This window comes from Podarcis muralis, chromosome 8 (genome assembly GCF_964188315.1).
Source record: "Podarcis muralis chromosome 8, rPodMur119.hap1.1, whole genome shotgun sequence".
In the NCBI taxonomy this organism is placed as follows: Eukaryota; Metazoa; Chordata; class Lepidosauria; order Squamata; family Lacertidae; genus Podarcis; species Podarcis muralis.
Window position 1 is genome coordinate 66646091 of NC_135662.1, and position 16642 is coordinate 66662732.

A 16642-nucleotide genomic window follows, 5' to 3' on the forward strand; every position below is an offset into this window, starting at 1 on the left:
TTAGCAGTCTAGCTGAGTCCTGGGTGGAAAGATATTCTTCAGAAAGATGTAAAATGATGGAAGAAGGTATTGCAAACAGGCAGGGTAGCAATCCTTTAAAAAACCATTAACATACCATGGAAAGTAGGCCCACCACCACCAAAAAAATAAAAGTTTTCTCTGACCAAAGAATATGAGGCAAAGAGTCCTATAAAGCATTTCCTATATCTGTTTTCCATTGACTTTGTTCCACGAATCAGAAATCTTCCTTTATTGTGGTTTTGCAAATCTGCCCAAAACAAGTATGCTTTGGGTGCGTTTGTGAAGGACATAAAAGAGGAAAGGATGGTTAGCCAGAATCTTCACAGGTTCCCGACGTGGACGCCTATCCTTGGGGCAATGGACTGCCTCTGCTTCTTCACCACCCTCCTCATCAACCTCAAATAGAGCATTGTGGATAAACTGAGTCAGAACCACGTTCTCTGTTGTAGTTGCTCCAGAGAAATCTCCCTTTTTTCGATCAACCAGGTCAATTTCAGTTCTCTTCTCGGAGCTGAACTTGGGAAGAGCCACTTCCACCTCTACGGGCTTCAGATCACAGGATAAGTCAAGAAGATGCCCATGGCTTAGTCCACCTTCCAGCTAGAGGAACAAACAGAAACGGCAGTGATATAATTTCAGTCCCATGTTGAATCAAAGCAACGGTGACCGCAATAGATAAGTAGGTAATAGTACGTCCTTTCACAACAATATTATTAAATTTAATAGTCATATATGGATAAGGTGATGGCCAGATTCATATAACTGTTATGGAGAAGAGCATCATGGATATTAGTGGCTTCTGAGACCATATAACACCAGTCCTGAAAGATCTACATTTGGCTCCCAGTACGTTTCCAAGCACAGTTCAAAGTGTTGGTGCTGACCTTTAAAGCCCTAAATGGGTTTGGCCTAGTATACCTGAAGGAGCGTCTCCACCCCCATCGTTCAACCCGGACACTGAGATCCAGCTCTGAGGGCCTTCTGGCGGTTCCCTCACTGCGAGAAGTGAGGTTACAGAGAACCAGGCAGAGGGCCTTCTCGGTAGTGGCACCCGCCCTGTAGAATGCCCTCCCATCAGATGTCGAGGAAATAAACAACTATCTGACTTTTAGAAGACATCTGAAGGCAGCCCTGTTTAGAGAAGCTTTTAATTTTTGATGTTTTATCGTGTTTTTAATATTCTGTTGGGAGCCACCCAGAGTGGCTGGGGAAACCCAGCCAGATAGGCGGGGTATAAATAATAAATTGTTGTTGTTGTCGGCATAGGAGCAGGAATATGATTTACCTGTTGAAGAGCTTCCGCACTGCAGTCTACTGGGAGCAATACAAACAAGCTCATTTCATTGTTTTTGTAGGGAATCTCAAGAACCTGGACTTGAACATTGCATAGGTCAATTGTCCCTGCGTTGTAGACACCTTTCCTGTGCATCAGCTGCACGGTATGACAATCCTTCTGTAAAGAAAAGAAAAGGAGTCAATATTTAAAAAGAGCAAAGGAACTTATTTTGCTTTAGGAGGTCCCTTCCTTCCCCGGATTCTGAATATCCAAGTTATAAAGGTGAGATTTCCACCCCAAGAGACTGCCTCTGGTTTGCTGAAAAGGGGAGAGATAAATAAAATGAGCACTATCAGTCAAGCACATCTTTTTTTTAGAAGCCCCCTTGGAAGAAGAAGATATGCAAGATTGAGGGGAGAGGCCCAATATCTTCTGTTTATCCTGGATGAATAAATCTGGAAGAAATATAATGGTAAGGATCGCCCCTCTAAAATGCAAGAAGTAGTGAGCCTTCTAGTTCTTTGCAAGGCTACATGATTCCATCAAACTCCCAGAATGAAGAGAGCAGATTTTTCTCTTCCAAGATTTCAGCATCAATCCCTCTAAAATAAGTTATCCTCTTCCTTCATTGAAATAATGAGACTGGTGGTTAGTGGCCAAGTGAAACTCTGTTGTTACCGTACTCATGGGGCTTTAAGACATCTAAGCCTAGTTGTGTGGGAGCCATCATCTAAAAAGGGTTCAGTTCAGCGCTGCAGAGCCTTCCTTGCATCAAGTATTTCAAGTGACTTCCATCGAGACGCTATTGGGGCAACTGAACTCCCATGAAAATCAGGCAATTTGGAAGTTGCAAGGCTACCCACCTACTTGCTCTCATTGTCTCTGCACAACAGAAGCAAGGAAGCTAGACATATATTTACAACTCACCTCATCTGCATGATGTGGGTAAAACGGAGCTTCTTCTGTGAGCTCTTTGTCAAATTTCACTTCCCATTGTCCTTTGAAGTAGAGAGCATTCACCAGCAGGAGCTGAGCAAAGCACTCAAAGCTTTCCTTGGGGAGAAGATCCTTGATTTTACCTAGCAAAGAAACGGATATAATAGGGTTAAGAAAAATATTCAGGTTTTAAAAATATTATATTCCATAGTATCACTTCAAATAAAAAGGAGTGTACAAAGTATATGCTAGCTATTTATGGAGGGTAACTGGAGCAGCTTGAGTAGATTAATTAGATTAAGTACTTAATTATACCCTGAGTGGTGCTTTGGGGTGCTTTAAGAAGCAAATAAAATATCATGAGCACCAGTTTTCCTTTTACCATGTTTGGAGGACAGCAGAGGCGACAATGGTTTCTTAGGTTATTCTTGGAGAGTAAGAAAGATTTATATGCTGATTTTTAGATCACTCAAATGAGGAACAACAATTAGAAGCTTTCCTTTCACAAAAGTTAAGTCAGGAAGAATTTGTTACTACATTGTGTGGTCTTACCATGTGTATGGATTTCAACCCAAAGGTTGATGAGTCTCCTCACTTCCTCGGGGGCATTGTGCAAATCAACTCCATCCACTTCAGTCAGGTACAGTTTCAGAGCACAGAATATGAATTTCTGGACAGAATTAGAAAAACTGAATCCATGTATCAGTAAATATAAAAGAATAACAAATCGGTTATAACATCCAGGTTCATCTCTGATTCGAGATTACAGTGGTACCTCGGGTTAAGTACTTAATTCGTTCCGGAGGTCCGTTCTTAACCTGAAACTGTTCTTAACTTGAAGCACCACTTTAGCTAATGGTGCCTCCTGCTGCTGCCATGCCGCCGGAGCATGATTTCTGTTCTCATCCTGAAGCAAAGTTCTTAACCTGAAGCACTATTTCTGGGTTAGCGGAGTCTGTAACCTGAACCGTATGTAACCTGAAGAGTATGTAACCCGAGGTACCACTGTATTAGAAGTACAGCTTCATGACCTCAAAGGTTTTGCATAATAGAAATGTTGTTATTGATAGCCTTCTGGAAGCCAGCAGAGATTTTTATTGATAGGCTTCCTTCTTAACCATTGGTATTTCTTAACTACCTTAGATTTGCGGGTCCTTTCCTACTTTCAGAACATTGGGTTTTAGTTGTGGAGTACTTCATGCAACAGGTAATCATTACTGTAATAGTTCCCTCTGGTGGCCTGGGAAGGAGGCACAGCTTTGACAGACACCAGTAGATGATGAACCCATTTATGTAGAATACAGTCAATTGCAGGTTGCAATGTGCACTTGGTTCTCACAGTACAGTGGAGCACCCATAGGGGCCAAAATTAGAGTTACCTGGATGAAGGCAATGTCCTTGTTTCCATAGAGCTTGTTGGCAAAGCTCAGGGTATAGTTGGCGCTGGGCTCATTAAGAGTCGCAAGGATTTTGCTGAATGCCGTATGGATTCCTTCAGGCTCCTCACACTCATAGCAGGGAACATCCTAAGGATTCAAAATAGAAGGTTAATTCTCATTGGCTGCTAATCTCATTATTAACTTCTCTGTGTCCTGAATACATGCAAACCAACAAAGCCAAGCGACCAGATTTTTAATTCTTTATCGGCAAAGCGCTCAGTTACAGCAGCTCCTAACGTGCAAGAGTTTCACATGATTTCACGCAATGTATTACTTTAAGATCCAGTGAAAAGTTGGAAGGAAACACACAAATCCAGATTTAAAATCCCTGCCCAGCAGTGAAATTCACTGGATGACCTCGGGTCAGTCACTATATCTGTAACATTGATCTAGATCAGACTTCCCAAGTGTTTCACAACTTAGGCATTATGGCAAGGTGGCTGAGGCTCAGAGCAAGGAGGTGTGTGGCAAATGTCTCATCTGTTGTCACAAGGTTTTAAATGTGATGGTTTAGGATGGGTTTTCAGATTGGGACAGCTAGCATCTTTATTCTGCGCCTGCAATGAAACATTTCCGTCAATAGGTTCTTCAATTCCAGTTCAGTTAGAGCAGGCGCATCCAGCTCCTAAGAAACTGCGATCTACTCCCAGTATAAATTAACTGGCCGTGATCTACCCATTGTCATTGGAGTGGGGAGGAGTGTGCGTTTGGGGGGTGGGTTGACCAGAGTGGTTGAGCTTCTTTTGGGAGGGGAGGGGACAGTTGTAGAGATTTTTTGGGGGGGTAGACAGAGTTTCTGAGGTTTATTTAGGACAGGGGCGGGGATGTTACTTGCCCGTGATCAACCGTGATTGACCAGGATCACGCAGATGATCTACCTGTCGATTGCGGTCAACCTGTTGGACATCACTGAGTTAGAGGAAAGGAATAAGATATCTTCACTGGCAGAAGATTGAGAACCGTGGACTCAGGGACAGAGAATTATAAAGCATCAAAATCGAGATGTGGAAAATATGGAAACAATGAGGAGAGACAGGACTGAGATGTGGAGAGATGCTTCAGAGATCCAGATCGTGAGGAGCTCCGAAAAATTAATAATTATAATTTGGACTATAATTTGGTCTTTTTTATTTTAGTTTTTTATTTTAATTGGAGTATTATGATTGGATATATTAATTAGATGTTTTTTATTGGAAAATCAATAAAAATGATTAAAAAGAAATCTTCATTGGCATAAAAACACATGAACCTTTCAAAACGTCCCGTAAACCGAGGGCTGCATTCAACTTAGTGCTAATTATCTCCTTGTATGAGCGAAATAACTTCCACTTGCACATGGGACTTTCCTCCCTCTTTTCACCTGTGCCAACCAAATCTGTTCTGTTCCCAGCTTTAACCCTCTGGAGCAGATTTGGGGGTGGCATATTTGGGATATGCCTGGGGAGGAGGGTGGCAATCCCAGTGCACAAGCAAAGATCGTTTCATTTCTGCAATTATTTAGTTAAATACTGCCCAAGATTGCACTAATACTGCAGAGGAAGATGCAGATATTTGTATATTCTTGTGCCTGTTTCACTTGAGTTTTACATTTGACTACGGTATTTTGCCGCAAGTGCATTTGTGGAAATGATGTCTGCACTCTCATGTGAAGGATTGATTGAATACTCTTCCTTCAAATATATTTTCCCCCAAAAGGCACAGAATTTGATGTTGAGTTTAAACAGGAGAAGATGCTAATAAGCCACTTGGATTTAGGGGATAGGGAGAATACTCCTAGGCTTTATTTAAGCAATCTTGTACGTACATTTGATGTTCTTAATCTGGTTGATGAACGTCCGAGACTTTTGGCTGCTTCCAGATATCTACTCTTTCTGGTTTTGTCACTCTCCTTCACTTCATCCCAGTGAAGGACCTTGAATGAAATGGTTACATGGCTTCAGTTGCATAGGCAAAATAACAGCAGCACTTAAGAACTTGAAATACCGTATTTTTTGCACCATAACACTCACTTTTTTCCTCCTAAAAAGTAAGGGGAAATGTCTGTGCGTGTTATGGAGGGAATGCCTACGGGTGGCATGCCTACGGATTTTCCTCCTCTAGAAACTACGTGCGTGTTATGGTCGGGTGCGTGTTATAGAGCGAAAAATACGGTATATGGTTTCCTAGGTCTCATACACCACAAGGTGTCACTGTCAATCAAACACAGAGTAGATCTCTGCTTGTATCTCAAACTTGTGAATGATTTGACATGTTTGGAACATCATATCTGAACCATGCCAAATTAATGATGCAAACATCCATTGAGCTTCAGGCAACCTGAAGTTTGAGTTAATATTACGTTCAGTTGATAGGAACAAGTCACATTGGGATTGAGAAACAGAGGAAAGGGATATTTTCTACATATATATATATCTCGGGTTGCGATATTTCAAAATCCGGACACAAAACGTTTCCTTTCCTTTTTCTTTTCTGCAAAATCTCCATAGAAAAAGAGGTTTGTTAGCTATTTTGGGTGGGGGAAATTCGGCCCCCCAAAAATCTGGTTTTCCCAGACATTTTGACCTATTTGAGAAACAGATTGCATGCACACCATTTTCAATGGACGAATCCTGGCTATGTCCAGGATTTTCCAGATGTATGGCAGCCCTACATATATTGTCTATGAAGCGATTACATCTCTACGCATTTATCAGCTTTTGTACACAGCCTTTCTTCCAGGCACGCACATTCTAAGGCGTCCTTGCTTAAGATGCTATTTTAGGATTGTAATGAGAAAGTAAATGTTCAGATCGAAAAAATAATCAAATAGGCTCAGTACATACGAGGAATCCCTTTGGATTCGGAAACAGCATTTCTATAATAATTTTCAGAAACTGATCAACAACTTTCCCAGAACGATCTCGCTGCTTACCTACTATTGCAAGACTGGAAGACTCTAAATGCAGTTTAGATCTGGATCTCACAACTATGGGACCTAATATTAATGGACAAACTGACACAACCCATGTGTGAGAGAGTTGAACAGACAAGAATATGACTGCTTTTCAATCAACCTGGGATAGTTTTATTACATATGCAGCATCAAGAGTGGTTATGGGCCTCTAAGTGCACACGGAAACTTGTTATAAACACCATAATTCACTATAATTTGTTATAATCACTATAATTCAGTTTAAGAACCGAAATGACTTAAAAGTTAAATGTAATTAAATAGATATCTGGTGCCTCTGTATGTGTGGATGGTGGTTTGCTTAATACTAATTTTTGTTTAATTAAGAAAAAGAAAACGGGGAGGGGGAATTCAAATGAATTGTGATTATAACAATACAGTGGACCCTCCGGATATGAGTTTAATTCGTTCCGGGGGTCTGTGTGCACCCTGAAAGAAGAGGCACTGTTTCTGCGCATGGACATGCGGCAAAACCCGGAAGTATACATTTCCAAGTTTGCCGTGTTCACAACCCGAAAGTTACGTTACCCAAAGGCAACGTAACCCGAGGATCCACTGTAACTGTAATAATTGGCGTGGAACAGTGATGGGAAGCTATTTGCCAGCGAACCTAGTTTGAAGGCTGCAGCTCTTCTGCTTGATTATTCTCACCTTCTCGACCGCAGCTGCCTGTTCATTTCCAGATGCATAAGTACTCAGGCCTAGAGCCCGGATGAGGTTCACAGGGGACAGCAAGACATTGTTATCTGTGAGCTCTTGGGCCACACGGTGGAAAAAGTCAACAGCAAATTTAGCATTGGCTTCAGGCAAGGTGGTCATGATGGAATTCAGAAGCCCTAAGGGAAGACCAGAATGAGTCAGTTTTTACAAGCTCTATCATACTGTGTATGTTTTGTTCCTGCTACTATACCCGTTCATCAAAAACAATTTTGAAGAACTACCTAGGATAAAAGAATTATTGCGAAGGGGTCTGGCTGCACTCCTCGCGCAAGACCCCACTATGGCACTTATGCGGCACAGCGCCCTCCTGAGCATGCGCATGCCCCCCCCAGCTCAACAAACTCAAAAACCCAGACAATTCATGTAGAATCAAAAAATCTGTCCGGGGGCCACATTGGGCGCCAAAAAGAGGACATGTCCAGGAAAACCCGGACTTATGGCAACCCCAAATTAGGTAATGAAAAAATATAATGGGAAGTGAGTTTAACAGAGGCGGGTTTAGGGCAGTGCAAGTAGTTCCCCAAGCTGAGGAGGACGCCACAACTATAATGTGGAGCATGCACAGAATGGAAGGCAAGAGGCAGAGCGCACCAAATTTTGACCTTGTACAAAGCACTGCTGAAATTTGAAAGACCAGAGTCCGCCTGTCAGGGGCTGGACTGAGGAGGAATGGTGGGAGCCCCCCCCTTCTCCTGAACCTTCCTGAGAACAGGAGGACAGTATAGATTTAGAACAGTGGTTTGCAGAAGGGCGTCGTTCAAAGGCTGCAGAGGGGAGAAGCTGGGAAATATTGGAAGAGGGACAGCAGGAAGAAGAAGAAGAAGCAACAGGGAAGAGACAGCTGACAGACTCATTGTGTTTGGAGTGCATTCCTGACCACCACCACCCCAGGACCAAGCAAGCATTGAGAGTAGTAGAACAGAAAGCTCAGAGGCAGAAAGCTCAATTGGCCAACGCAGGGGTGAAGTAGAACAGGAGAGACCTAGGGGGTGGGATTTTACTTGGAGCAATGCCATTATCTAGGGGAGACTGCAGTCCTTTGTCTCTCACTGTGAATATTGAATAAATTAATTGGTAAGAACTTTTATTGTCTATCTGATTCTTGGCTGCCACCGTGGGAGGGATCAAATTCCCCAAAGCCTGACACCGCCCCTGCAAATGCTCAGAGTATTTTCTTTCTGTTTTGGGGGCTGCCAAAATGTTTTTTCTCGGTACTTGGTTGATGGTGTGAAACTAAGCATGCTCAGAGTATTTTTGTTTTTTGTAGTCTATGGAAGCTTATTAATAATAAATTTGTTAGACTTTAAGGGCATAATTTTGGTTTCTTATTTTATGTATTCCTTTTTTGAGGGGGGAGGGGGACCCCTATTTTGAGAACTGCAACAGAGCCTCCCTGCCACTTTAATTTGGCCTTGGGGGGGAAAGGAGAGCTACTCACCTTGGATTCAGTTGCGATGATAAGAGGCTGGCAGGTGAGTGTGATGCTCTCCTCCACTGAGCTGCTGGCATTTATACAGATCTCCTTACACCCACGCAACCATTAAACAGATTTGCATTTCTAAATCAGCAAAAAAATTGATTAAAACAAATTTACATAACGAAAACAGTGCGAGGCAAAACCTGGTCATTTGTAATAATCAAACCTAATCATCACAGATGACTACATATGCTGCAGATATGACTTTGTATAATTACATATATTTCAGTTGCTGCAAACAGGTGGATTATGACACACCCTTTCAGCAATGAAGGTGTTTGTGGATTGTCAGTGTGCTCACGGAACTCCAAATAATGACTCTTGAAAACATCCCCATTATAAAACTATCCCTTAAAGCCAGTATTATTTTACCAAGGGAATCCGTTGAAAGAATGGGTGTCCTTTTAGGCTAGAAATGCAGAGGGTTGCTTCCTTGTTCCCCAAATTCCCCTTGAATGCCCTCTGGTGCTGTGAAAAATGACAGGGCTTTGTACACACTGGACAGTATTCAGTTAATGTGTTTGGTCAGCAAAAGGATTTCCACTTGCACAATGGGACTTTCCCCTCCCCCAGGACCTTTGGAGGAGGAGGACTCGGGTATACAGTATTTGGCCAGAATTCCTTGTTTGCTCTATTTGTACCTTATTTTTAGTTGCTATTCAGCTGTTTTGATTAGATTGCAATTTGTTGATTTTGTTTTGCACTACCTAAAGGAGGGTGGGGCAGAAATACTGTCTGCATAGGTAGGTCTACGTGAGTGTAAATCTTGGGAACAAAATATGCAGACAATATGCAGATATTACAATGCCATCTAAATAGGTCCAGTAAACAACAAATCAAAAATTCTGTCATAATGTAAACAAAACCACAGTGCCAAAAATTAAGATTTCCAATTTAACCATCACCTATCACTAGACAGCACAGTTGGAAACATACAAATTATCCAGTCTTTATCGTAGTGGCTAGGGTTGCCATATTTCAAGAGGTAAAAATCTGGACAAAAAAAGTTGTTGGGTTTTTTTAAGGCAATCACCAAACGTTCCCCTGCCCACTCCAGAGCCAGAGCCTGAAACTGTTCCTGGGTCCCCTGCACGAGAGCCAAAGTCTGAACCAAATCTAGGACATCTGCTTTGAAATGTAAAATCCCCCCTGGATGGGCATGTAAAAAGGGTAAAGATACCCCTGACTGTTAGGTCCAGTCATGGCTGACTCTGGGGTTGCGGTGCTCATCTCGCTTTACTGGCCGAGGGAGCTGGCGTACAGCTTCCGAGTCATGTGGCCAGCATGACTAAGCTGCTTCTGGCGAACCAGAGCAGCGCACGGAAACACCGTTTACCTTCCCGCCGGAGCGGTACCTATTTATCTACTTGCACTTTGACGTGCTTTTGAACTGCTAGGTTGGCAGCAGCAGGGACCGAGCAACAGAAGCTCAGCCCATCGTGGGGATTCGAACCGCCGACCTTCTGACTGGCAAGCCCTAGGCTCTGTGGTTTAACCCACAGCGCCACCTGCGTCCTGGATGGGCATATAAGACCTCCTAAAAGGGGACATGTCTGGGAATTCCTGGATGTATCGCAACCCTAGATAATACCCCAGAATGACACTAGGCATCTCCTCTAAAGATAAGATGCAGCCCCATTTCAAGGAACAAGGAAGACGACATTTATATCAAGGAAGAAAATACTTGACTTAGATGGGAATTGACTGGTAAAGCGTTCATTATACATCCCACACACTGCTGGAGAGTGTTTGGACACATCCAGTGTTAGGTTTTTTTCTGTGCCAGTCAGCTCAGGGTTGCCATATTTCAAAAAGTTTTGCAAAATCACCGACATCGGCTGCCATACATCCAGATTTCCTTGGACATTTCGACGATTTCTGCCCGGACCCTGCTATCCGGAATCACTGTTATTGCTTCTTTCAGAGTCTTGCATAGTCTTCAAAGACTTTCAGAGACTTATAAGACTTATGTTTATTTGATTTTATGTTTTCAAGAGAATCCATTAAGAGTGCATATTTTGTGGCTTTCAGAGATTCATAAGTTTTCTGTTTATGTGATTTCATATATTTCATATTATATAAAGAGTGTATATTGATATTGTATCCTTGTATTTGGTCATCGTGTTGCCTTGGATGTTACTGACTATTGTTTGCAACACAAGGATTAAATTGGTTACTGGACGCGGCTTGCGGCTGCAGTATTCTGGATATGTCCAGGAAATTCTGGATGTATGGCAACTCTAAGTCAGCTGCCATTTTACTTCTACAATGTATGGACAGTGTCATTGTATGGTTTGGTCACTAGGTGGCAATGGAGTTATTCATGTCTAGATGGGAGCCAGAAATGTCTTGTTGTTCTTCTCCAGTTGTTGTTTAAGAGAGACAAGTTGCTAGGCAAGAACTTCATTATGTAATGTAAGCATTCCACGGCAGGCTGGGCATTGTGGGAAATGTAAATAGCAGCTTCCAGCCACCCAGCCAGCTTCCTCCCCTACTGTTTCTGAAGTGAGCTTAAAAGAACTGGATGTTCCCGTCTGCTTTTAATTCATGTGGCTATTGTATTTAATAATAATAACAAGTATAGAGTCAGTGATTTTTAGTGCCAGTACTCACTGGTAAGGAATACCATCACTTTTTCTTTGTTTCCCATGATAGCCATTTTTTTCCTAGTTGTTGTTGTTTAGTCGTTTAGTCGTGTCCGACTCTTCAGGACCCCATGGACCAGAGCATGCCAGGCACTCCTGTCTTCCACTGCCTCCCGCAGTTTGGTCAAACTCATGCTGGTAGCTTCACGAACACTGTCCAACCATCTTGTCCTCTGTCGTCCCCTTCTCCTTGTGCCCTCCATCTTTCCCAACATCAGGGTCTTTTCCAGGGAGTCTTCTCTTCTCACGAGGTGGCCAAAGTATTGGAGCTTCAGGATCTGTCCTTCCAGTGAGCACTCAGGGCTGATTTTTTTCTGGTACACATGGCAATTTTATCAAAAGATTAGTATGGGCACCTATTTTTTTAAAACCAAAAATATGTGCTCTCTCTTTTGCTTTCTCTTTGCATATATAAATATGTGTGCGTGTGTGGTAAATAAAGGCATATATCATAAAGTCTCCATTGTGCCTCATTTCTGAAGGAAACACAAACCCTGGATAAGCACTTTCACCCCTGAGATCTTGTACCACTGCAGAGAAAGGGGTGGTGTGCAACACTGGTGTTAGAAGTGGGATCTGTGTTTCCTGGAGGAAAGGCCTGAGAGCTAAGAAGAAGAAGTATTTATTATTTATAGGTTGCCCATCTGACTGGGTCGCCCCAGCCACTCTGGGCGGCTCCCAACAAAAAAAAGTAAAAACGCAATACAACATCAGCTAGGTGTGCCTGAAGTAAAAAAATGGGAGCAAGAATAGCCACACAGATATAACTGACGAGGCAGCAGCAGAGTGAGCAGCTTGAGAGAATGGAGCAAAGGCAGACCCAGAGGTTTGAGCAAATATTCCAGCAGCAAAGCCAGCAACAGCTACAGTAGTTTGATAAAACAGGCTAACTGCTGACAGAATGGGGAAGAAGCCTAGTGAAGAGGGGAAAGTGACTACATGTGAGGTGAGATTCCTGCCTTATGAAGTGCTGCAAGGGGTTGGAAGTGACCCAGGAGCCCTGCTGGAAGTCCGGAGCATGGCCGAGCAGCAGAGGGGCTTAGTCTGCAAAAAAGATGCAAGGTGTAGTGGAAAACGACGACTCAGAGAAGGACCGGGCTCCCTGGGATTGGGGAGCAGGAGGAATTTGAGGTCCGTGAGAGCATGCACAAGGAATATTCAGCTCCTGCTGAATGGGAATTCGTTCTTCAGGAATTAGGGAGGAAGCTAGTGCCTGTGAGAAAGGCAGTGGTTTCCTGTGTGGCCAGGAGAAGCCAGAGGAGCAGCAGGTGAATGTGCCAGCCCCTTCGGCCACGGCCCGGTCTGGGAGCTCACATAGGTGTCCAGCGACCCACCTCCGGTGGAGCTGTGGGCACACTAATGCATCAGCAGAGTAACAGCGAGAAGCGAGGCTGTGAAGGCATTGGCATCACGAAAGCTTCCTTTATTTACAAATCGAAACAACAAACATGGCTAGTATGAGCAGCAGCTTCACATATCTGCTCTGTCCGAAAGCAGTGAGCAAAGAGAAAGTACAAAAGCACATAGGACAGAAGTACAGCATCTAGTTCCATTCCCACACTCCTATTGAGGCATCTGATCAAGGCCTGTATTTTAAAATGAGCTTAAAGATAGATATATTTGCAAATGTTTGTATCTTTCATGCCAGGCAGAAAAGCAGCTGGCTAAGTATTTTGGCAGTTGTTTATCCTCTTGAACAGGGCCCCCCTGATTTATAGCAGTACCTCAAAGTTGTAAAAGGAAATTACAGGCTGGGAGCAAAGGTCATACTGAACATACATATTACAGAATACAATCAAGCTGCAAAAACACTAATTAAGAGTTGGTAAATAGTAAGATTTATTGTTTAACAGAAAATAATACCAGGTGCCTCCCATTAGACTCGAGCCATATTTTCATACGGTTAAAGGGCAAGAGCTAATAGGAACAGCAGCTGGCTGGGAAAGAGGGTGTAAACGGAAGAGGCTTTTTTTTGAAACTGTTTTTACTAAGTTCCTTTTCTTCTAAAAAGCTATATATGTTAATGTATGAAATATATTGGCTTAATGTAATTATGCAAAGGATTTAGAAAGTAAGAAATGTTAGATTTTTATGTTAGATTCTTATTTCATTGATGGTGTGTGAGAATGTGAACTCAAGATCTCTGTTACCATGAGCCATCTGTTTTGGAGTGAATAGGGCAATAGGGCAATAGGGCAAAGGTGATCTGGTAATTAAGGTGCCTTGTCAGGCAAATGTAAGATATATGGCTACTTGTCTGCCATTTATGGATAGAAGGAAATATAGCTCTTTGTCTCCCATAAAAGGTAATAGGAAATGGGTGTATCTTTTATGATTGGTTCTAGCAAACAGCCAATAGGAATTTCAACCAGGCTGATTGGACAGAGGCAGCCAAAGGAGGAGCAAGGGGGCTGGGCTGAGGAAATATAAGTGCTGGCCATCAGGGCTGGAGGGGGCAGAGCTTTGGTAACCATATACCACTGTGCCTATCATTTATTTGTCTGACAAATAAATTATTATTTTAATTTCTCCATTGCTGCGTTGAATATTTCATTCCAGCTAAGCGTTAACCACAAGCAGGGTGCTACACTATCACAAAGGACTGTAAACAGTGGATCACGAGATCCAACAGCAATGGAGAATGAAAATACTAACATCAGGCTCCTGATGAATCTGCGATGGAAAAAGAAATTGTGCTGAGAGTGTTTCCCTGTATGCTTGAGAAAATGGTGGTGCCTTTCTTAGTGTGGGAAACACCCAGGATCAGAGCAAGGCATGTGTCCCTGCAGAATTGGGTGAGGTTGAACTCACCAGGGAGTTTGCCTCTTGAACAGCTACTTGAACAGAGAACTACAGTGGTACCTTGGTTACATACGCTTCAGGTTACAGACTCCGCTAACCCAGAAATAGTACCTTTGCTTCAGGATGAGAACAGAAATTGTGCTCCGGCGGTGCGGTGGCAGCAGGACGCCCCATTAGCTAAAGTGATGCTTCAGGTTAAGAACAATTTCAGGTTAAGTACGGACCTCCGGAATGAATTAAGTACTTAACCCGAGGTACCACTGTATGTGTAAATCCCAAGACAAAGCACCATGAAGGAAGCTGCTCAGTGGGGGTGGGGGGGTGGGCAGGGGTTTGTGTTCTGCTTTCTGAGACTGTTTACTACAGGGGTACACAACCTAAGGCCCATGGGCCGGATGCGGCCCAATCGCCTTCTCAATCCGGTCCGTGGGCGGTCCGGGAATCAGCGTGTTTTTATATGAGTAGAATGTGTGCTTTTATTTAAAATGCATCTCTGGGTTATTTGTGGGGCATAGGAATTCATTCATTCCCCCCCCCTCCAAAATATAGTCCGGCCCACCACATGGTCTGAGGGATGGTGGACTGGCCCACTGCTGAAAAACATTGCTGACCCCTGGTTTACTACAATCATCCTTCCAGCAAATCTTAGCAATAGGTTTCTTTTAAACCCTGTGGACTGGGGGGGGGGGTTACATGTTTCTAGTGATGGGAACCCATTGATAATTTTTAGAAACTGAACTGATAAATGATTTTTAGGAATTGTTCTGTTGGCGGGGTGTGTTTTTAGACGTTCTCCTCTGCTGCAGGAAAGCAAAAGAAATAAGAAAGCCTGTGGGGCATCTCGATACAGGGAACTATAGGAAAGGAATGGGCTGCTACAATGTTATGGTGTTATGATTTGCATTATTATTATTATTATTATTATTATTATTATTATTATTATTACAACTACTCTAAATGCCTTTACTAACTTTTCTGTAATTTTACACATCTGGTGCAGATGTGCTTTTCTTAGAGGAGGGTAATGCTACAGATTTTGGGTGCCAGGGTTTATGGGTGCAAGGCACCACTAATTTATAGGGTTAGTAAATGTTAGAAGAAGAAAAAATGGTTGGATTATTAACCTGGGTGACAAATGTTAGATTTGGCAGTGTTAAAATGCAGGCAGTATATCAGTTTCCTGCTCAGGAATCACCCGGAGAGAAGAGCCATCATGTAGAATAAAAGAAAGCAATAAGTAATTAATGAAGTGGTTACTCTGGGCTGGACAGCAGAGGAGTGTGAGCCCCTTTTCCCATCAGGGAATGGTGAACAGAGGCAAACGCCAGGTCCAGAGCTTCAGGTTTGGATGGCGTAGGCTGGGGGTGTTGAATATAGGAATTTAATTCACTGAAATTGTAAACGCTTGTATGCATTATTATGTGTTTAAATTTGAATGATTGGTATGTGAATTCTAGAGAGATTTCTGGTAGTTCGCACGTGATTGGCTAACGCTGGTCACATGGGGGGTATCCAGTGAAGGAGAGACTCCATTTTAGAATCCACTGTGAACACTGCTAAGTTGAATCGAGTGTTGGAGTGCGTCTTCTCTGCTTGAAAGAAAGAGGGCAATGCTGCAGGAGAAGATAAAAGTGGACCTCTCTCATAGGAGCTGCAATGCATGGCCTAACTGAGATACAGAAGGCTAAAAGGGCTGAGCTCTGAAAAGAGAGGAAAAATACAGTTGTTTGGAATAAAAGACTGTAAGCCCATGCTTGGATAAGCATGTGACTCTAAATATTATGTTTCCATTCATCTATAAATTTCTGCAAGTAAATTTTTTGAATGTTAATGTCTGGATATTGGTTAATTTCCAAAGAAGAGTGTCAGTCACATGTATGATTTGAGCTTCTTAGCTGTGTTTTCACTACAGGGGAGAGATCCATGGAGCCTGTTAGCTGCGAGAGGGAGAAGGGGGGGGAGGCAGAACACTCTGTGAGCTGAGGGTGACAGGCTGCAACAAAGGGACCGAGATGGTACAGTGGATTTCTCTGCCTTTAGACCAAAGCCTGCTGCACCTATGAAAGGTGCAAAGGACCTTCTCCATTGTTAGATCCTTCCAGGAGCTCTCCAGCACCCTCCTGGCCCAGAGCCACCAGACAGTGCAGAGAGCACAAGAATACATGCATGAGCTGCTGGAATACATAGAGCACAACACACATACCAATCTCTTGGCTGCTGGGGCCTTTCAAAGTCGCTGCCAAGCTGCCTGTTGAAGCTTCAGAACCAGCAGAGTGTAATGCTGTAATTCCCTCCACAGTAAACCAAGGTTGTATATATGTGTAAATAAAACCACATTGACACTACAGTCTCCTCTGTGCCTCGTTTCTGAGGCAA

The 16642-nt window shown here is 43.0% G+C and overlaps 1 protein-coding gene across 1 annotated transcript; it reads right to left on the reverse strand.

Annotated features, from left to right (window-relative positions):
• On the reverse strand, positions 1–7441 carry LOC114601380 (serpin B3-like). The gene is made up of 7 exons (XM_077932629.1): positions 7274–7441; positions 5477–5584; positions 3613–3759; positions 2786–2903; positions 2225–2376; positions 1307–1474; positions 1–621 (listed from the first exon to the last, which is right to left on the reverse strand). Exons 1-7 carry the CDS (start codon positions 7439–7441, stop codon positions 250–252), a joined length of 1233 nt encoding a protein of 410 aa, XP_077788755.1. The 3' UTR covers positions 1–249.
• Positions 7442–16642: the final 9201 nt, after the last annotated feature.